The sequence below is a fragment of the Anser brachyrhynchus genome (genome assembly GCF_964034855.1).
Source record: "Anser brachyrhynchus genome assembly, chromosome: 2".
In the NCBI taxonomy this organism is placed as follows: Eukaryota; Metazoa; Chordata; class Aves; order Anseriformes; family Anatidae; genus Anser; species Anser brachyrhynchus.
Window position 1 is genome coordinate 118,523,347 of NC_137695.1, and position 22,370 is coordinate 118,545,716.

At 34.4% G+C, this 22,370-nt stretch overlaps 1 protein-coding gene across 6 annotated transcripts in view; it reads left to right on the top strand.

The window, feature by feature from the left end:
- The window catches only part of SNTG1 (syntrophin gamma 1), a 359,885-nt gene that overhangs the window by 267,119 nt on the left and 70,396 nt on the right, over positions 1 to 22,370 (top strand). For all 6 annotated transcript variants that reach the window (XM_080578706.1, XM_080578709.1, XM_080578710.1 and 3 more), the window contains one exon: positions 14,651 to 14,689. In XM_080578706.1, coding sequence (XP_080434832.1) covers positions 14,651 to 14,689 — 39 coding nt within the window. The remainder of the gene's footprint in view (positions 1 to 14,650; positions 14,690 to 22,370) is intronic.

The following is a 22,370-nucleotide window of genomic DNA, read 5'->3' on the forward strand; positions in this document are numbered from 1 at the left end:
ATATATATATATATATAAAATATGTATATATATACAAAATATATATAATATATTAAACATATATATAGGAGTTAGAATACTTACGTCAACTGTGTCCTATTTATATTAGTCAAAAGCTACAAAAGATTGAAAATCTGTTCTAAATCCATTTGATGCATACAGAAATATTCTAGATCAAATAAATAGTAAAGTACACATGATAGGTTCTGTGTGGTTTAAAACACACAATGAAGAGAGCTGCAAGGGTAAAAGCTTTCTTTATACAGCTCTGAGTTCATTACTATTTTTTTCAGTTGTGAACAGCTTAAAAGTAAATATTTCACAAATTGTATTGTGTTAATACTCACCTAATTACTCCTAAGTACAGTTAGTACTCATAGTGAAAGAATAATTCTGTAGTTGATATATGAATTGCTGCTTTCATTCAGTTTGGGGATTATTTTTTTTCTTCCTGGGTTTTGAGATTACGCTGTCGCAAGTAGCCTATTCTTTATGAATAGACATGAATGATATTATTCAGATATTTAATTGCTTCGTTCAGTTCTAAACTTTCCAAATAACACACAATTCTGATATATATAATTATTTTAAGTGTCATTATATTAATGTGAAGTTTATACAGCTACATCCCACACTATGGCAATATATAACAATGTAACCACACAATTGTACTCCTTGTACATCATCCATTTTCATTGCAGCTTGACATACATATTTCACGTGTTATAAATTGTAGCTTTTGTGTTCTTCTACTCATGTAATTGTTCTCATGGATCATTATACCTTTGCTGAATAATGTTCCCTGTGTTTTGTTTTTGCTTTTTTTTTCAGTCTTTTCACTATAGTGCTGTAGTAAGCATGTATGATTGCTAACTAAAACTTCAGTAGAGTAAGGAGGAAAAATGAGGTGGAAAAAAATTTAAATGTTTAACTTATTCTAGTAATTTAAGTGTTTAAGTGTACCTTTGATAGTACATTTTATTGTTGAGGCTCAGAGAACTTGACCCACTGATATCTTGAAAAGATGAAATGCTGTTTGGATGTATTAACTTATGAAAATGTTTTCATTTCAACTACAAAAACTATTGATATAGCAAAAAAAAAAATCTATACTTTTGAGTACACAATCTCTTTTACTACTGAAATGAAATTAGTTAGTGAGTTGCTGTTCTGAAATCTGTGGAAACAGATGCACTTTCAATGAAAGATTTTAAAAATGTTTCTGGAACTTTATATGCTATGTTACAACTCTCACTCATGCACAGATATGTCATCTTAAAATGGACTAGAAATTTGTATTTTTTTCTTTGTTAAAAAAATGATTTTAAAATATCATATTTAGCTTAGTATCATGCAGTGAAATCCAATAAAAATTCACAGTTTCCTAATAAGTAAGCCTGAAATCCACATTAACGCAAAAGTCATCTTTAAATTTTCTTTTGGTACCTCCAGTGCTGGTCTTAGTCATTCTTAATGGCAAGAAACTGGTAATTCTTAAAAGGATAATTCTGATGATTTTTAATTATTCAAAACTTTTCTTATTTAAGGATTGCAAGGTCATATCTAAGGAGAGGAATGTATACTATCAATTACTACTATGTAAGTTTAACATTACTGTTGTCAAAATAGAAATGGTCTTCAATGTTTCTTTAGCTTTTAATGGGCTTCTTATAAATAAAAATTAAAAAAAAAAGGAAAGCAAAATAAAAAAAAAAAGAGTCTGGGCTTCAAAATTATGTGATTTCTACCATGCCTTTTTTTAGACCATATTGATCAGTATTTGAGCATTTCAGAAATACCAGAAAATACTTAAGAAAAGTCCACATTTTCCTTCATATTTTACGATTACATTAGAATTCTTGAATTCTTATGAGATTAAATTGGAGATAAATAGAAGGAATGTTATTCTTTAGAAGGGAACTAAATTCAGGACTTTTCAAGCTAACGGCTTAGTAGCTTTTTGGGAGAAAGAGGTCCAGTTGTTCCTACTTAATGCAATGCAGAGTCTACATGGCAAAAGAGTTTCTCATTGAAACAAAGCTCACAGTACAGTTGAATACAGTGCTAGAGTTAGTGAGTAAATAAAGTGCAGACTGCTGTGAGTCAGACCTATTGTGTGTAAGGTAGGAGGGAGAAGTGTTTTGTAAAATAGGAGGACATGACCTTTAAAAATAAAAATAAGAAAGTAGTTTTGTAGTGTGAATTGTGATGTGAATTAAGATGAATTGTTAGCTTTCAGCAGAAATAAGAACTGAAAACACAAGGCTTTTATAGATAACTCAGTGACATATGAGAATATTTATTTATTTATTTAACATCAAATTTAGCAGTTGTATTAATACCTAGTTCATTATCACTTGAACCTAATGCCTCAACAACTATTTCATATTATGTCAAACAAATCATTTAAGTAACATAATACCAGGAGATCTTTTAACTTACTTGCAAGCAGGTTGTTATCTGGTGCTGTCAGCCAAATTCTTTCATAAATATTGCTGTTCTTTCTGAGAGCTCCAAGGGAATAAAAGTATGTAATATTTTTAGACAGAAAAGTGAAATGTGACACAATACAACATTAGTTGCTATGTTTTTTGTTGTTGTTTTTTATCCAATCAAACTAAAGTAATCTGAACTTTGGGGTGATGGTGGGATGATGGATGATACAGTACTAAACTATACAGAAAGTATACTATAAAGTATACTATAGTACTAAAGACTACAGAAAAGCTCTTTAGCTTCATTGCCGCTGGTAAACATATTTGTTTATGCCATTGGCAACCGGGAAATTTATTGAAGTTTGCCTTTAGGAATTCATTTAGACCTGTGCTATGGTATAAATTGTATTTTAAAAAATCACTATTTACATCTCTACAGGGCACTAGGTTAATATGTTAACCTAATTAATGGTAGGTTAATGTTAGGAGGGTTAATTGTCTCGTGTTATACGTAATTGTGTAAAATTCCCCATTTCTTCTGTCATTTTACTACTCACTTTTTCTTATAAAATGCAAAATTGTGAACTGTAAATGTTGTCTTTACCAAAGTGAGAAGTCCTGAAATAATGCAAACCGTGGCAAACTGTGAACTCTTTATAGGCAAGGTCAGAAGCTTGTTGATAGATTGAGGGAGTAGGAACAAAACAGATTTAGCTGCTGTCTTCAACAAACTGCCTCTCATTCTCTTTCAGCCAAGTCAGACTGAAGAGCCCAGGTTGGCAAGAGGGACTTAAAGGCAAGGAGCCATGTGACTAAATAAATTAACCACTCAAAAGCTGTGAATAAGAATTTTTTTGGGGAAAGGGACAGGAGGAAATTAATGAGATTCAGCAAGTGTGCCTTATACAGAGCAACTGTTGGTGAGAATATAAATTCTGTTGTCAAGTATTTTTCTTCCAGCATATACTAGTGGTGGAAGTTGAAAATTCACTTGGGAACCAAAGCTACAGATGTCTCAGTCCAAATCTTAAAGTGGATTTGTAGAAGTTATGGTTTGCATTTCTTTTTCCAAAGAAGACTGTGGGGACCTAAAACGCCTTGCGAGGATCATACCTTCTAGTGAAATCCCTAAAGAATCATAGAATCATAGAATATCCTGAGTTGGAAGGGACCCTTAAGGATCATCAAGTCCAACTCTTGATACCGCACAGGTCTACCCAAAAGTTCAGACCATGTGACTAAGTGCACAGTCCAATCTCTTCTTAAATTCAGACAGGCTCGGTGCCTGTCTGAAATATGTAGAGAAGAAATATGTAGAGAAATTATGTGAGAAAGTTGTCAAACTGAGTGAAACTTGAAATCACAGGCTGTAGATAAGAAGACTGACAACAAGCCAGGAGACCCACAGTAACACCTACTGTGAGGGAGCAAGCCCTGGCTAAAGAGAAGTTTCTACTTGCAGGTCTTCTTTGGAGGGAAATGGTTAATTCAGTGGTTAATTCTAGGCAGTGATGCATTACAGTGCTGCCACACAGTAACTTAATATTCAAACTTAAAGACAGAGCAGAGGAAAAAAAAAAGAAAACCTGGCAGGATGGAAAAAATGTGAGATTAATGATCACCCTTCCCATGAGGAAGCAATGTACTGGTCATCATCAGTGACTCACTCCTGTGTCTGTCTAGTGGCTGAACCTAACATTGTAGGAAGCCTTTTGTCTCCCAGGAACTTAAATCTGAGGGATGTTGCCAAAGCCAAATGACAGTTATCTGGGGCTGCTCATTCATGTGACCATGGCTGACTTTTGGTGTGACTGCAAGCAGATTAGAAGTGACTATGAGACTCTTGCAGGTATGCAGACAGCGGGTCAGAAGACATTGTTACGTGCTAGTCAGTCCTCCTGGTCATGCAGGAAAAATGTGTCAAGGCAACCAATGCTTATATGCAGTGTCACCAAAGAGGTCTTTGGCCTCTTTGACAATAGCATGAACTTGCCAGGAAATACAGGGTGAAATGGAACTATTTAGCCTGCAGAAAAGAATAATGTTTCAACTTTATAAAAGCTACACAAAGATCATGCAGTTTCTTCTTTATTTCTGGAATGGATTACATGAGAAGCAATGAATGGGATTTTTATGCAATGCAACCAGAAAGAGTCGGCTTAGATACTAGGAAAACTTTCAGTGCTATGTGGAGTGGTACTAATAGGTTCACTCATAAGGCATTGACAGTTCCATCATTACAGGGTTTTATAAACGGTTGGACAGACAGCTTTGATTTATTCAGTTCAGCCATACATTTTTTATTTTGTATCATCATAGCATTAATATATTCATTATCAGTGCTTGTGACTGCATTCAGAAATATCAGGATAAGACAAACTATGGAAAACATTTAACTAATGTTTATCCTCCATTTGTTTGGAATTCCAGGAAAACTGAAAGAAAATACTATATACTATATATTGTATTGTCTAACTGCTACATTGTAATGAAATTATAAGTGAAAAGTTGTGGCAAAATGACCAGACCCTGGTGTTCATGTGGTCATTACGCCACAAAAAGTAAAATTGAAATGTGAACTATCCATGTTATTTAATTTCCATGAGAAATCAGAAAGTATGAAGTCTGTTGCTTTGAATCAGGAGAGGCATATATGATGAAATTTTAACACTTTAATGATCTGGTTTCTGCTGGGAGAATGACATGGGCTTGCTTATCCATAGAAGCATAGAATCACAGAAAGGTTTGGGTTGGAAGGGACTTTTAAAGATCGTCTAATCCACCCCCCCACCCCCCCATAGGCAGGGACATTTTTCACCAGACCAGGCTGCCCAAAGCCCCATTCGACCTGGCCTTGAACACTTCCAGAGATGGGTCATACACAGCTTCTCTGGGCAACCTATTCCAATGCCTCACCACCTTCATAGTAAAGAATTTCTTTCAAATATCCAGTCTAAACCTAACCTCTTTCAAAGGGTTTCAAAACCATTACCCTTTGTCCTATCATTACATGCCCTTGTAAAAAGTCTCTTTCCATCGTCCTTATAAGCCACTTTTAAGTGTTGAAAGGCTGCAATAAGGTCTCCCTGAAAACCTCTCTTCTCCAGGCTAAACAACCCCAGTAATAACTGTGGTAGTAACTGCGGTGAACAGATGGGCTAAGAGCTGCAGCCCTGATAATCAACCATCTAAATCCTTCCCTGTTAAATATCAATCTCATCACTTCATGTTCTGCATCACTTGAACACCACATGCATGCAATACATATTTGTTTTTAAATTCGATTTTTTTTTCCTTCATGACTTTCACTCCATTATTAGCTGCTATGAATTACTGAATTTATAACATAAATGCTTTCCAAATGACAAAAACACTCAGCCTTGTTACTTTCTATATGCATATTGTCTATTATGTGTTTTCATCCCAGTTTCTTAACAAGCACAAATATTTCAATGCATTAAATAAATATCATACTTATATACTATATTTACCCTTGTGAACTATATATTAGCTTTAGAAAAAAATGTTCCAGCTCCAGAAACCTTTCTGATTGAATCAATGACGTTTCTTAATCATATTTAACACACATTTATTTTCTTCTTCAACAGTATTCAAGCATTTTTCATGTATTTTTGAATAGACAGCTTTGTGAAGGGGAGTGATCCAAGGTTTTCTTCAGTGTGCTCTTACTTCAAGATGTAATTCTTTTTATTGCTTTAACCTAGTTCTTTTGACAAGTGTAGGTATATTGAATCTCCAAGGTGTTGGTATTTTGATATCATGATGAGTTCAGGATGTAATAACTTCTTTTGCATTTTGTCATCTACTAAACCAGTCATTATGACCTGCTACTCCTACCATGTTCTGAAGTTTAAACGTTACTTTGTGGTGTTCTCAGTCAAACTAAAGTTAAGTAAAATATAATAACTCAATCACATTATTTTAAATAAACTTATTTTGTGAAGTTAGAAAGCTTAGGATCCCACAATAAGTTGATTATAGTCTATGGAAACAAATTACAGATTTCTAGTGCCAAGCTTTCTCTTCCAACTAGTAAACTAGTTTTCCTGTTGTATCTTTCTTTCAGCAGTATAAGTTTGAATACATAGATTCTTCTGTTTAAATTTAAACATAAGTCGTAAGCAAGATTGTATAGAGAAAGGATATAGCAACAACTTAGTAAAATGTATTGAAAAATAGGGTGGAATTTCAATTAAACTTTTACTTGAATGTTAAGAATACAGAGAAAAATAATGAAATATGGGTTCTGGAGGCCTCTGGTAATTTCTGGAATGCAGTATTTCCAGGTGGATATCCAGAAGATATCAAAGATTTATGTTTATCATATTTTGAGTAAAAGTTACATAGAATTTATAATTTTAAAAAAAAAAAGATTAACTGGGGGAATCTAGAAGAATTGTATTTCAAATGGAAGTCTGATACTTTCAAAGGAAGACTGAATTAATAGTTGCTAGGTAAATTACATCTTTACTGTGGAATCTACATGTATTTTCTTAACATGAAGTAAAATGGGTTTGAATACCTATGAAGTATTCAGAGGTAACCAAGAGGAATATATCTCACTATTTTGTGAGTAGTTGTTTTACTGATGATTTTATCAACCATTTTTTTTTACTCTTAGTATGACTGAAAATTCAGTTATCATACTGCAATGAGCAAAAGTACTTTGATATAAATGACAATTATCCAGTTGCGATTAGTTACCTGAAAAAATGTTTCCTGTATCTCCTTCTGAGTCATTTGTTTTCCTATTTTATTTTATTTTTTTCAATTTTTGCTGTTCAAAGTTCTTCTAGTAAATCTTCAATAGGGATACAGATATTTCTCCCTTTGAGATGGGACCATAACAGCTTTTTCAGGCACTGGCTTTCAGTTGTTACTATTGTGTCTTTAGTAACATGCATGTTACTTCTGGCATTTTAATGATTCTATTAGGGAGATTAACTGTTGTGAAAATGGTGTGTTTGTAACACAATTATCTTCTGTAAAGAAACTCAATAGCAATATTATCATTAAGGTAATGCCAAAAATTTTATTTAGGAATAAGTGTTAAATATCGCAGGATTCAGTAAATTCATTCATCTGTTAAATAAAACACTTTATTTACTTTTTATTTTTAAGTAAATGTAATTGCAGTCCTGGTATTGGAACATCACAGATGTGTGAAGACTAGGTTTTGAGGTTTTTGTCTTTAGGATTTAGGACTGTAGCTTTGTGTAATAGGCAGAAATCTGGTATTTCTTTGATTCATCTGTTACTGCTGTGCTGGTAGAGTTCAATGCATCACTGAGCCCTTCTTGATGAGGAAACAGAAATTTGATGGTATGCAAGTTTGGAATCATAGTTCAGATGGCCATTTTTTCTTTGATAGTCTTCTCACATACCAAAAACTTGATAATATAATCTGGTGTATTAATATGTACAATATACAATATAACTCTTTTTCTGAATCAGTTGAAGATGTCTATTCAGGGTGTTGTGTAATCAATTGATTTGCATGTTGTTGTGGTTTTGTTGTGTGGTTGTTTTTTTTTTCTTTTTTGGGTGGGGGGGGAGTGTGGTGAGTGGGAAGGGCATTCGTGTGTCTTACCAACCGTCCTTTATGTATTGAAAAGTATTTATAAAATGTCTGTATGTATTGGCAGCTCACCAAAATATGCAAGTTCTCTGTATATTTTATACCACTGTCTAATTCAAGGTCATTCAGTACAAGAATTTAACAAGGAAGCTTGTGCAACTGCAGGGCTGCTTTCCAGACGAGACCTCAAGACTCACTGGGGTCTTTTCTTCCTCTGTATAGATAGGATTCAAACGAAATTTCCAGTTTCCAGATGGATTAAGGCGATCCATGAGAATTTTAAGTGCTAATATTGACCCAGAACAAAGATCTGTCTAGTACTGTGTCTGCTGATAGCAAAAATGTAGTTATATTTCCCTTCATTTTTCCAGTCAACAGGTATTTCAGGACTGCTGTTAGTCAGCTGGTATGGGGCTTGCTGAATCATGCCAACACTGATTTAACTATATTTTTTAAATGCATTTGATCTCTTTTTGTATTATTATTATTAAGATATTTTTTAATATTTAATATATGTTGAAACATATATAATCTGGTCATGTATATAATCACCTAGAAACCATGGCAAGAATGCTTCAGCCTACAGGGATCTATTTGAAAAGATTCTAAAGCAGAGGCCATGTTTATGCATTTACATTATTCAGTGTTGGGTCTAAACTGCTGAGATGACACGCTGACATAGAATGGATATATTACTAATTAGATTATTAGATTCTACAAACTATTCTGGATAACAAGTCTCACCTTTACATAATATTTGTATATTCATTTTCTTTCTTAGAGGAATTTAATGATGAGTTCATTCAGTCTGAGTGAATTTGCAGTCCAGTACATCTGGTCTTGAGAAAAATCTGAGTTAGGCATGAAAATTCTAGAGGTCATAGCAGTGGTTCTAATGAATCTTCCTATCCTTTGAACCATTTAGCACGTAAAATCTGATCAACAACAAATAGAGGATGGCATCATCCCTGATAGGTCACAAAGCAGACATAAATACTGTAGTAAATCATTCCTATGCTCCCATATTTTCCCGAACACACTGAAAGTTCACTTGGCAGATTGTAGATGATATGGATTTTCAGCCTTGGCTCTGAAGTCTACTTCAGCTTGTAAAACCAGCATCAAGAAGTCCTACATTCAGCCCTTAAGCAGTTATACATATATCTGAATCTACACACTAAAGTATGATGTGTTTCATGTGATTTTTTTGCATGCTTCTTTCAAATTTTCTCTAATTCCTTGAAGTTGTCAATGCGTATATACTCTTAGATAACAAAGTTTTGCCACCTTACCACAACTTACAGCTCATATTGAGCAAACCAAAGCTTAGCAAGGACAAAAATAGCAAGGATTAACCAATTAACAATTCCAAATGTTGGTGTTATTTGCTCTTTCTTCCTCATCCGTTAACATAAGATTATCACAGCAAGGATTCATGTTTTTTTCAAAAATGCTCCAATTTGTAATGATCTTGCTACCTGTTCGCAATCACTTAACATCCCACTGGTATGCACTCTATTGTTGCTTTAATACATGAGAAAGTTAAGAACTATTGAACACATTTACATTCTTGTCAAACTGTTATATTTTAATTAGCTCTTAATGAATATAAGTCAGCTGTTATGAAATACAAACAATTGATGAAGAAGGCTACAAAGTCTAAATTGTTCGGGGGAAATCCAGATATAAGGAGAATATAAATTAAATAGTAAAGGATTATTTTTAATGGAAATTTTCTGATAAGGGAGGATACCTGCAGTTACATGATATCTACAGGCTGCAAGCAAAAGATAGACCACATCATGTAGAAGTATGGGAAAATCTGATCTACCATCTAAGTCAAGAAAATACTGAGCAGAAGCTGGTGCCCCCTCATTCCAAATGTTGCCCTTCAGTGTTGGAGGTTCCAAAGGTACCAAGAGAGAATGGTCTCTTGTCAATTGCTCTATCCTGACAACAAACACCTACTGTATTATTGCTTCTTCCAGAGGCCCTGCTACGATACCTGAGACCCACACTGTCATTAAAGATATTTCCCAGTATCTCATTAGACCTGCTGAGCCCCTCATTTGCAATGTAGTTTTTCAGAAAATAGGTTAAATCAAGCATAGTACACAGAGACTTTTCAAACAAACAAATGTTTCTGTTTAAATTGTTAAGAAATGGAAACACCTGGAATCAGTGCCCTTAACTCTAAATCATACTGCCCTTAAAAGTCTTTAGGGTGGCATATGCTCATTGAAGGGCACATTTCCTCATCATCTCATGAGGATCCAGTGATTACATTGGAATAGCAGATTTTATTAAAATAAATAGGTAAAAAGGTCAAACAGCCCCCTAATAAATAGCAGTTTTGAAATTATACTTGAAAATCCTCTTATGGGAACTGAAAATAGTTATTGTAGTGCTATTTGCTCAAAGAAAGTCTGAAACAGTAGCTCTTGGAGGAATGAACAATTCAGTTTCAACTGAATGTGAAAGATTAAAACCCACTTTTTGTCAGCTTAATCAGCTGCATTCCAGCAGGGCAACAGTAATAGGGTACAAAAAACATGATAGTATGGAGGGGTATTCTGCTGGCTTCCTTCTTCTCTGGTATGAAAGCAGTTAAAATAATAAAATAAGTAAAATAAAAATAAAAATAAATTAAAAAAAAATAGCAATCACATACACCTAAAGCCAAAGCCTGCTCATCTGCTCACCCTGCCGAGGAGTGATGTCTCTTGTGCTCTTTCTTTGTTTCTTCTGTGGAGCTGGCACAGCCATCATAGTGAAAAATATCCACCTGTGGCAACATCTAGTGCACAAATTAACTGAGTATAGCTATGGTGCATTCTTCTCTTTCTCTCACTTCATATCATCTACCTGTCCAGTACTCTTCATGGCTATGATGTCCTACTGTATTTGCCCATCTCTGTTTTTAAAACATATCTAGCCCGATGTGTTTGTCCTCCTATCCCAATCAATTGTATTTCAAACCAATCTTCTATTTACTTTCTGCTAAAATTTCTTCTTTCATTTTTCATCTGTTATCAGCAGTACTTGCCTAGTTAATAGTCAGACACAGCATCCTGCAGATACTTTGTTTTTGATCTCATCTTCCTCCTCAGAGGATTAGGTTATCATCAAATCCCAAACTACTTTGTTTGAGGGGTTCTTAGAATTTTTTTCCTAATTGACATTCATGGGAATTGAACCCAAATAGAATTAAGTGCTCAGCACCTGTTTTGCTGAACATAAAGTAGACACAGGTATTTCTTGTTAGCTTAAATGCAGCTTTCATAATACTTTCTGCATCTTTGTCTTCAGAACAGAATTTGTGTACTGGCTTTGTCTCTTTTGTGCACCTCCTGATTTTTATTGCTTTGGTTAATCAGGTCTTTCTAATAGATATTCTCAGACTGCCTGCTTTTTTTTTTTTTCCCCCTTCCTTACTGTAGTATCTGCAGAGTGTTTTATTTAAAAGTATGTGCATATGTGTTTGAAGTGTTTCCATGATTCTAACTGTATCATACTGGTGTCCTTTGCTAGTCTTCTGGAGAAAACAAACATTATCCATGTGGCATTAGTTACATAGTGCTGAGTCCTGTTATTGTGCCTGATAATTAATAGTTTTATGATGAGTTCAGTAACATTATGGAAGACTGAAGAACATTTGTCTTTTCGATAATATGTCTCAAGTAACAGAAAAAAATAATTTTCTGATTTAATTTGTGAAAAATATTTACATTTAAATTTTGATTCCTAAGGATCTGTGGATCTGCATTATCTGTGGATTAAATTTTATTCAGTGAATTTTGTAACATGTTGGAATGTTGGAAAGACCAATGTTGTTTTTTTCAAGACGGTGTATCTCATAATCTTAAAGATCAGTGACTCCTGCTATTTAATTTTAGAGCTTTTTGGTTTTGATGGAATGATCAATATTTGTGTATGTGAATCAGTGCATGCTGTGGTTTAACCCATCGAGCAGCTGAGCACCACACAGCTGTTTGCTTACTCCTCGCCCCCTCAGTGGGATGGGAGAGATAATCAGGTTTTTTTTTGTTTTTTTTTTAAAGTAAAACTCTTGGGTCGAAATAAAGAAAGTTTAATAGAACAGAAAAGGAAGAGAAAGTAATGATAATAATTATGCTAAAGGAATATACAAAACAAGCAGTGCACAATGTAATTGCTCACACACACCCTGGCCAACCACCCAACCATCCCAGTTTTATCGTTCAGCATGATGCCCTGTGGTATGGGACATCCCTTTGACCAGCCTGGGCCAGCTGCCCTGGCTGTGTCCCCTCCCAGCTCCTGGTGCACCCCCAGCCTCCTCGCTGGCAGAGCAGTACCAGGAGCTGAAAAGTCCTTGGCTCTGTGTAAGCACTGCTCTGCAACAACTAAAGTGTCAGTGTGTTATCAGCATTATCCTCAACCTAAAAACAACACACAGCACTGTACCAACTACTAGGAAGAAAATTAACTCATCCCAGCCAAAACAAGGACAGTGCATGATAAACACTTAAAGGATTTCTCAAACTAATCAGACTTTATAATTCTTACTTCCAGGTAGAACTGAACTGTTGTAATGAATTTTGTAAATTTTATCCTACTTAAAAATAATGTATTACAAGAAATCCTCACAGCACTACCTGAAAGATAAACATGATTGTTTTAATTCATCAAAGCAACAAGAGTTAAAACAGCTAGGCAATGCAGGTGCTTAGATTGTACTTTAAAAAATGAGATGGAAATCCGTGAATGAGAGAAAGATGTTTGGATTATGCAGTTAGATTTCCCAGGAGCCTTTGAAGTCCACAGAGACTCCTGATGTACTTCATTTCTGTTAAAAACTTAACTGTCTATATATGAATTAAAAAATAAATATTATCAATGTATTTCATATGTAACTGTCTTGCCACTAAAGACGTTTTCAGTATTTTGTTTAGAATAGTAAAGTCTTATTTTCTTGGCCATGTTATTTCATAACTTAAATTTTTCACAGTATTGGCTGTAGCCTGGCTTGAAGTAGAGGGAAATCCACAGTTTTGACAAGGATTTTAATAGTGCCTACTAGCACAAACAGGGATTTATCATGCTGGAGTATTTCACGCCGAATTTAGAAATAAATCCCCAAAGTCTTGAACTCTCTGTATTGCTGTAAAAAAAAAAAAAAAAAAAAGGTTTTCATCTATATTTTCTTTTGAGAAATTTTGTAAGATGGTATCTGCTGAAGTGTGTATTCATTTTATTTTAATACTTTGTCCATGGAGTGCCATAGCTCCCCAAATCCTTTCCCTTATATGTTAAGGAAAGGAGGAAACTGAAGCTGATGCACATGCTTGAAGGGAGAGTGGAAATGTTCTTATGACACTTTTAATTCTGGGTGCATTTGAAAACCAACTGAAATTGCTTGCCAGCATATTCTTGACAGTGAGAATTATCCTTTGATAGCCAAACAGTGGGATGTCAGTGACAGACTTAAAGACTTGCTCAGTATTTGCATGAAGAATGCAAAGAGGTTACCACTGTAATAAATATTCTGTTTTTAAAGTATGGAAAACACAGTGTCATTCACAACTCTGCATACAGTTATTCAGAGGTGATACTGTAAACACTGACTGAAGTTCAATGGGCATTCTTCTTTTCTTCTAAAAGCATTGTTCTTCATACCTTTAGCTGAATCAGTGTAAATGTTACATTGTGGTGTCAGGGCATGGTTGGCTATACAATTGAATCATTGTTGACAATGTCTTCAATTTTAATTTATTTATTTTTTCTCATTAACCCATAGCTAGAAAAAAAATTGTGAAATGTTGACATAAGGGAGCAGAAAAAAAAATCTAGAGATAAGTATCTGTCATGAATGCAGATAGTAGATATGCTAGATTTGCTCAAAGGATTTCAGGGCTTATTTTTAAAATAAAGAGAGTATGTTTGTTCTGCTACTAATGGCAGGAATGGGTATGTTCCACACCTAATTCTCCTTGTGTTGAACAGTTTTGAGCCAGGTTGCTGACAATGTTTATTTAGAGAGTCAATGATCTGCAGGGCTAAATACAAATTCCTCATGAATCTTCCATCTCAGACTGGGTTACTGCTTACATTTTACCTAGTGATATTGCTTAATGTTTTTATATTACTTGAACAATTAACAAAACTAAATATGCACACCTGATTCTGCACCTAGGTTAGTAGGATAGTGCAAATGATGTTTCAAAGGTTATTCCAGCCCAATTTTTCATCATTCTCTGAGGAAAGGTATTTTCTTAAAGCATGATGACTTGATGCATGGCAGTAAATTGATCTGAATTACTTTTATACTTAAATAATCTAGTTTAAATTAGAGCATCTAGTCAGAACAATGGGAAAATATGTAGTGTTGTACAATTCAGAAATAATTTTGTAAATATTCTCCTTTCCTATATTTTGGAAAAGCAGAATAAACTACACAGTGACTACAGAAATGTCTCATTATTCACTATGGTTTTCATCCTTATACTGTAGAGGACTTTACACAGTTTGGAAGGAAGTGTCTGATATATGTCTTTAAAACCTAATTTTTATTTTTATTTTTTATTTTTCTTTTAGTGGTTGAGATCTTAATCTATTTCTTCTTTCACTTTTATAGATTAAAAAAATCAACAGGAATTTTCCAGTAAACCAGCAGGTAAGAAAAATAAAATTTGGGGTGCTTTAATTCATAATTTTCATTTCATCTGTATTTAATTGTGTAATAGCTGTGCATTATTTTAGCTCAAGTGTTTTTGGTAGGTTTTTCTTTAGACAGTACCTTGCTGCCTCAGAATATATATATATATTTATTATTTATTTTTTTCTAAAGTCAATATGAACTGGAATTTTTGGTCAAAGTAAGATCATGACTAATCTTTTCAAGTTGAAAAAAAAGTTTAATGCACATATATTTATACTCATTTTCTTTGGATTGCATCTTACCCATTTTATTATAAAAGCAGTAATGGGAGTCTTATGCTTAAGAGAGTTAGCATAAGACTTCATTATTATGAAGTCTCTTGTCTAAATGAAAGCATAAAAATGAATATTTGTCCAATGTTACGGAGCAGGTAGTAGGAAATTTTGGGACAAACTACATCATCTGATTGTCTCCAAGATCATCCATTGGCAGTCTCATCTTACTGGAAGGCACTGCAGTCCCTTGAGAAAGGTTTCTTGGGACAAAGAGAAAGAGCTTTTTCTTTTGAGAAATCTGTCTTGGTTTTTATTTTTTTATTTTATTTATTTACTTATTTTAAGTAAACCTACAGACAGCTCAAAGTTGAAAGCCTGAAATACTGTTCTGAGGTTGTAGTTGCTAGAGACCATAGTAAGAATGGGCAACAGTCACATCTCCTTGATAAGATCAGCATATATTTTACAAAACCATATAAACAAAGCACAGATAAAAAATTTCAGGTTAAAGCTGAGTACACTGTAAAGTGATCAAAGACTCATTTGGAACATAGTCCCATACCACAGTAATGCCATTAACTGTACTGTGGTATAGCAAATCCACAAAATGTGGCTGTTTTGTGGTGGGGTACTTATCACAAAGTATAAGTTTAGTAAATTAGATTAGTTTGTTAAGTTTGTGTTTGTGTTGTGTGTCACAACTGTTGTGTAATGGGTATTTCATTTTAAGAAACTTAAAATAATAGGAAATGGAGAACTCTGGTTTATCTGGAGGAATAAATTGCTTCCATGTAGAAGAGAAATACGTACAGCACTGAGATGCAGACTTGACTTTAAGACGTATTTGAGGAATAAAAGTGCTTTTGCCTCTCTTACACCACATCTTCAGACAGTCAACATTATGTCTGAGTTACATGTCTCTGGTCCAACTTTATTAATATGGAATTTTGCTAAGTCTAACTCACAAGGCAGGGGCAGGCACTATTATTTTATTTGCTTCTTTCTCCACAAATCATAACAAACGAATAATAATAATAATAACAAATATTTTTATGAGTATCTATAAATAAAGTTAGAAGAAATTACATACGTACATAATAAACAATTAGATATTTTTATTTGCCCTTGATTTTCAGTACTCCATCTGTACTATAATTACTTAGATTTTTAGAAAAAATTATCACATCCTTGCCTCCTGGAGTCACCAAAGGGAAGTTTTTTGCTGCATTCAGAAATCAGAATTAACAATTGTATTTGGCATTTTCAGAACAGTTTATATAACATTGTCTGATGGTAGTGGCAAAGAAGTGCTCCTATCTCAAAGGAAGGACAAAATTTCTAGTAAATGAACAAACAAAAAGTTTACATTTCACCGTTCTGATTGACTCTGAATTTATCTCCTTGCTTTTATTACTATAAAAAAAGACAAGAAGAATATAAATAACAGTTATAATGTTCATTGAAGCTATCATTAATTCAGACAGATCTACTGGTTTTGAACTCTTGACATGTATGGTCAGTAAAGCATTCAATTCCTTTTCATTAGAATTCCAAAGGAAAGCAAAAATAACTTTCTTGGCTTGAGTAGCTTGTTGGTCATGTTATCTGCCAGGGCAGCCTGTAATTAATGTGTTCTTCTCTCATCAGCATCAATCACTATCTTTGAAAGGAATTACTTTGGACCATTTCAAGGAAGTCAGCCAAAGTATTAAACTGAAAAAAGGAAGGCAGATCAGGACGTAAAGTCTCACTGTCCATCAAATACTAGAAAAGGAAAAGGCTTACTGATCCATGGATATCTTGAAATTTTAGGGAACATTTGTTTCAAAAGCTGACTCCTTTACTCCTTTTTGGATTTACCCTAAGTAAAGATATTTTTTTTTGTCTGTTTGTTTGTTTGTTTGTTTGTTTTTAACTACTGTTTGAGGTAGAAAATAAATTAGGAGACACTTCTGAGAAGAGTCACAAAAGAGTACACAGATGTAAAGTTAATTTCTGTCTTCTGTTATGCAGCAGGCATTAATATGATATGCAGGAAAGGAATGTGCTTTTTTCTATGTTATGTTATCATATCATTTATTTGAATATTAAATTATCACCTTGAATATTATTATTATCTTGACATTTATTTTAATTAAATATTTTTTCTAAGACTTTGAATAGATATTTTTAACTTGTTTCTGCAAGCACATCATGAAATTGAACTCTGAAACTGGTCTGGTTGGGATTTTACTTCCATATTTTTCCTTACAATAAAGTATTATATAGTTTAAATAAAAATATGTGTTTTATATGAAATTATTTATATATCCATAGTTTTAATCTAAGATAATTAGTCAAAGTTACAAGCATATTACCTTTCTTTTAGTACACCTAATGCATCTTGTTCAATAAAATGCAGTAATTAGACAAACTTTGACATAGTTTCTAAGCATCTATAATGAAACTAATAAAGTCGGTTTATTGAGAAACATCTATTGACTAAGCATTTTTAGAATTCTATATTTAATCAGTACAAGTGCAAAAGGATGGTTTGATCATGTGTCTTTTCATTTCTCCCTTAGTAATAACATTTCTCCAGTATATTTTCAGTTTCTTCACTGTACATCTTAAAGATAGATTCTTGGTAAATAAAAATTTCATTATTTAACTTTTTCTTTCAAATATCCTTCTTTGCTAAATATTCAGCTACTAAGGTGAATAATATTGTTCCCACTTATAGTTATTACTATTATATAAAATACTTGTAAAGGTCTTGATTTTACACTTGCATCTATCTAGGCAAATTTTTCCATAGAGTTTTCCATCATATATATAAGTATCCGTATATATATTTGGATTTTAATTAATTGTTAAAGATAAAAGGGGGAAGGCGGTTGTCAAATTAGGGTCAAGGAACTGATCCTATCAGAATTCCTTTGTGAATATAGTCATGATTTAGAGAAGAAGATAGCACAGACATCAGTTGGTATTACATTGCAGAAACAAATGAACATGCATGGGTGGGGAAGTTACTCTAACACTGACAATGTTATCTAAATGTCTCAGTGTTTGTAATAAAGTTAAAAAGAGAAGAGAAAAAGTGATTAACAAGGCTTGCTGACCATACATAGTGCAGCAGCTTTCCTTTAAGGCATTAGTTTTGAAAGTATGTTTTTCTGAGAAATGAGTAGAAAGATGAGTAGAAAGATTATTTATGGGAAATCAAAAGTTTAAAGATGATGAGCACTGATAAGAAAATGATAAGTACATGGACAGCGTGAAGCATTTAGAAGTTCTGAGAATGGTGTTAATAGGTTTAATAGTGGTGGAAAGATTATGCAAAAGATGATGGAAGAGTACCACAAAATGTCGTTCAAGAACGTTGTGAGAAAAGAGAGGAATAAACTTTCCCCTTGTCTGAGCTGGTATTGGTGAAAAGAACACTTGAAGGTAGTAAAAAATTAAAAAATCAGCAACATTTTGGAATCAAGTAGCGTTTCCTCCATGTGTGAGCTACATACAGAACCTAGATATAGAATATCTAATAGAATACCTGAAATTAATTGAGAAAAAAAAAGCTTTTTTTTAACAATCTGACACTGAAAACAATGCACCTGGGAGGGAGTAATGCCAGACATAGGTACAGACCAGGAGAGAAGTGGCTGGGGAGCAGCTCAGCAGAAAGGGACCTAGGGGTGCTGGTCGACAGCAGGCTCAACATGAGCCAGTAATGTGCCCTGGCAGCCAAGAGGGCAAGCTGCATTTTGGGGTGCCTTAAACATGGTCTGCCAGTCAAAAGAGGTGATTCTTCCACTATACTTAGTGTTGGTGTGTTCTTACCTTGAATATTGTGTGCGGTTCTGGGCTCCACGATATTAAAAAAGATGTTAAGGTAACTTAAAGCATCCGGAGGTAGGCAACAAAGCTGGTAAAAGGGCTGGAAGACATGTCCTATGTTGAGAAGCTGGAGTTGCTTGGATTGTCCAGTTTGGAGAAAAGGAGGCTAAGAGCAACTCCACTGCTCCCTGCAGCTTCCTGAGGAGGGGAAGCAGAGGGAGGTGGTGGCCTCTGCTCCCTGGGAACCAATGACAGGATGCTTGGGAACGACACAGAGCTGAACCAGGGGAGGGTCAGATGGCATGAGGAAAAATGTCTTTACCATGAAGGTGGTCAAGCACAGGGACAGGTTTCCTAGAGAGGTGGTTGATGCCTCATGCCTGTCAAGGTTCAAGAGGTGTTTGGATAATGCTCTCGTAAATATGCTTTAACTTTTGGTTAGTCCTGAAGAGGTCAGGCAGTTGGACTTGGATGATCTTTGTAGGTCCCTTTCAAGTGAACTATTCTATTTTTCTGTTTCTATTTAAAATTATCTATTTTCTATAGACAAAATTTCCATGATACCAAACAGAAAAGCATAAGGACCTCTGAGCAGAGAGGCATGATATAACATCCAGAGGTTTCTTTATTTGATCAGCCAAGATGGAACAGGAAATGTAGGTTTGTTTCCTCTTCTTGGAGCTCATCACCACCGTTACACTGAGTGCAGCAAATGTCAGCTCCTGTGAGAGCCATCATCAGGCAGGGGGGTTCTGAAAGACAGCATCAATTTCCCTACTAAGCCTTTCCAAACGGCAGGAAAATACGCCCTACCTCAATAAAGCATGTAGTTCACTACCTAATTGCTTTTCATTTGCCAGTCTTTACATTAGCCACGGTGAGTTTGTGAACGTTCTGATCTCAGCTGAAAATATACTTGGTAGCTTCTAGGAAAATCAGCATTAGGTAGCCCTTCTTACAAAATCTTCTGATTCTTCTTAGTGTAGGAAACCAAAGGTATTGCCTCCAACTACTGGAGATTTTACTACACTTTATAACTCTCATTTACATATCACAATACATCTCTTTTAGATATGCAGTGCACTTCTGTGTTTAGAATTAAATCTTAATTCTTGCTTTGATTTCACCTCTTCCTGCACCCACATGTGGTTTATTAAATTGCAGTTGGGGAAATCTGAACTTTCTGATTCCACTTATTTTACTCAGCACGCTAGCAGTACAAAGCAAATTTGGTACCTGGCAAAAACAGGGAACTGATTTTCCACTTTCCTGGATTCTGGTTATGTTCACATACATGTTGACAAATGCAATGAATAGCCTCTTGCTTCTGTACTACAGAGAAAAGAGTCAAGCCTCAAGGTTTAAAGATAATCAAAGAATCTGCACAAAATGGTTCTGTTCTGTGATATTACAAGTACACGATGTTAGGAAATACCTACAATTAATATAAATAGAACTGCTGTATTCTTTTATTTCTCATATGTTTTTCGTTATACTATTGAAAGTATTGGTATGCTATCTCTTTCAAGATCTGAGTGTTAACCTGACACAGTATCTGAATCTCTGTGTTTTTAGTAGGCTAATTTCCATAGCTGCTGGAAATTCCACCTGTGATTCAAACATACTGGTTAAACTGACAGCATTAACTATCAAAAAAATACCAGCTTCAGGGGGAAATAAAAGAATATAAATTTAATAAAATGGTGTTTCATAGAATCCTGTTTTTGAAAATTAATCTTCTTTTGCTCTATGTTAAACAAAGACAACAAAAATGGTATAACACTTAAGGAGGTATATAAGCAGAGCAGATGCGTGCATCTTCGTGCAACCTCTAGCTTTCTCTTCTCAAGGTTACCAAATGCTGTAGGCATTACTTTCAAGAGAAGAGCAAAGAACAGTTTACTTCCCTGCATGCTGTCTAAAATGAATGTTTTATTTTCCAAGGAAGGACAAGTATCCTAATAGTAGGAGTGCATTGGTATTCATTGTGTGTATGGCATTTTTTTCCACAGTGGAGAACACATATGTTATCAAAACAAGGAGAATTCCTGCCCATCTCTCATTGGTTCAAAGGTTCAAAAAACTATTTTCTATGGTTCTTTTTCTAATGCAGCTGTTGATGTACTCTGATTCACATTATCACCACTGTTGATGTACTCTGATTCACATTATCACCACTGCTTTTCTCAGCCACAGAGATTGTTCTCATTCTCACATTTCCCTCTTGGATCTGTAACATTAATTCTGTTATTCTACTCCAACAGGGACTGCTGGCCATCTCTTGCTTCAGCGCAGTGCATTCATGCCATGAACATTTTATCTCAACAGATCTGCTTCAAAATTCTCCCTTGCTATGCAAAGGGTAGTACTGTCACTGTAAGAAAGAAAGCAGTCCTTCCTTTCCTGAGACCCCACTGCAGTCCAGTCAGTCTCTCAACCCTGATAGAAAGCTTTACATACGGAACAGGGATTGGAATATCTTGGCGGAACAGTGTATTTAAAACTTCCTTTATCCATGCTGTATCTCTTATCTCTATTATGATGAATTCAAAAACTATTACCCTCCATCTGCCATCAAGGATGACCTCACAGAAAAAGGATAATGGGGGAGAAAGATATAGTCCTTAAGTAAGACACTATTTATTTTCTATCCACAGACATTAAAAGTATTTTTGAAAGTTTTGTCTTGTCTCTGCAGAAGATGAGATATTCTCGTTAAGTAGTCTTAACTATCATTTTTAAAAAGAATCTTTCCCTCTAGAATTTCCCCATGTTTATGGGAAAATAATTGGTAGCTGTCCTTGGCAAAGTTAACAGTTTATAATGAGAATTCATGCAGCTTTAGTGCTTCAAGATATTACTTTGGAACTAATATTTTAGCCTATTTCTTACTTAGATTCTTATGTCTCTTTACTGAGCAGTGTTTCCAGCTCCACAACTGTATTTAATTCAATTTTAAAACAATATCATGACATAATTAACTTATGCCACACTAAGGCAAGAAACTGGATTATAACTGTGCACGTCACATTCTGCAGTACTCAGCTTTTATGAATCCCAGTGTTTTGCAGCATATTTATGTCCTCACTGATTTTCATAAATACAGATAGGTATACCCATTTTCTCTTACTTTTGATATCATTTAATAAAAAGAAATACATGCAGTGTTATCAGATCAGCTATGTAATACCACCTTATATTCTGGCTTAATAAGCTACTGCTCAGCTTGATTAAAGTTATGCAGTTGGAACAGTCTCATTTAAAACACTTCTAAAAATTCTTCTTACTGAGTTTAATAAAACCTAACATTTGAAAGCTTTATAAAGGAGAATACACGCAAATGTCATGGTAGCTGGTTTGCCTGTCACTCAAGCCAGTGTCCTTTGCTGCAGATGAGTTGCATCTTTATTTCACTTCAAAAGGCGAATGGCATTGCTCAGGAGAACTGATCAACAACAACAGAACAACATCTGTTCTGCTGATAAACATCTGTATGAAACATACTCCATATATTATTTTCATTGTGGTGTAATGACCTCTGAGATGACATTGCTATTGTATTAATATTTTTAAATTGGAATGATTAAACAGGATGTTCTACT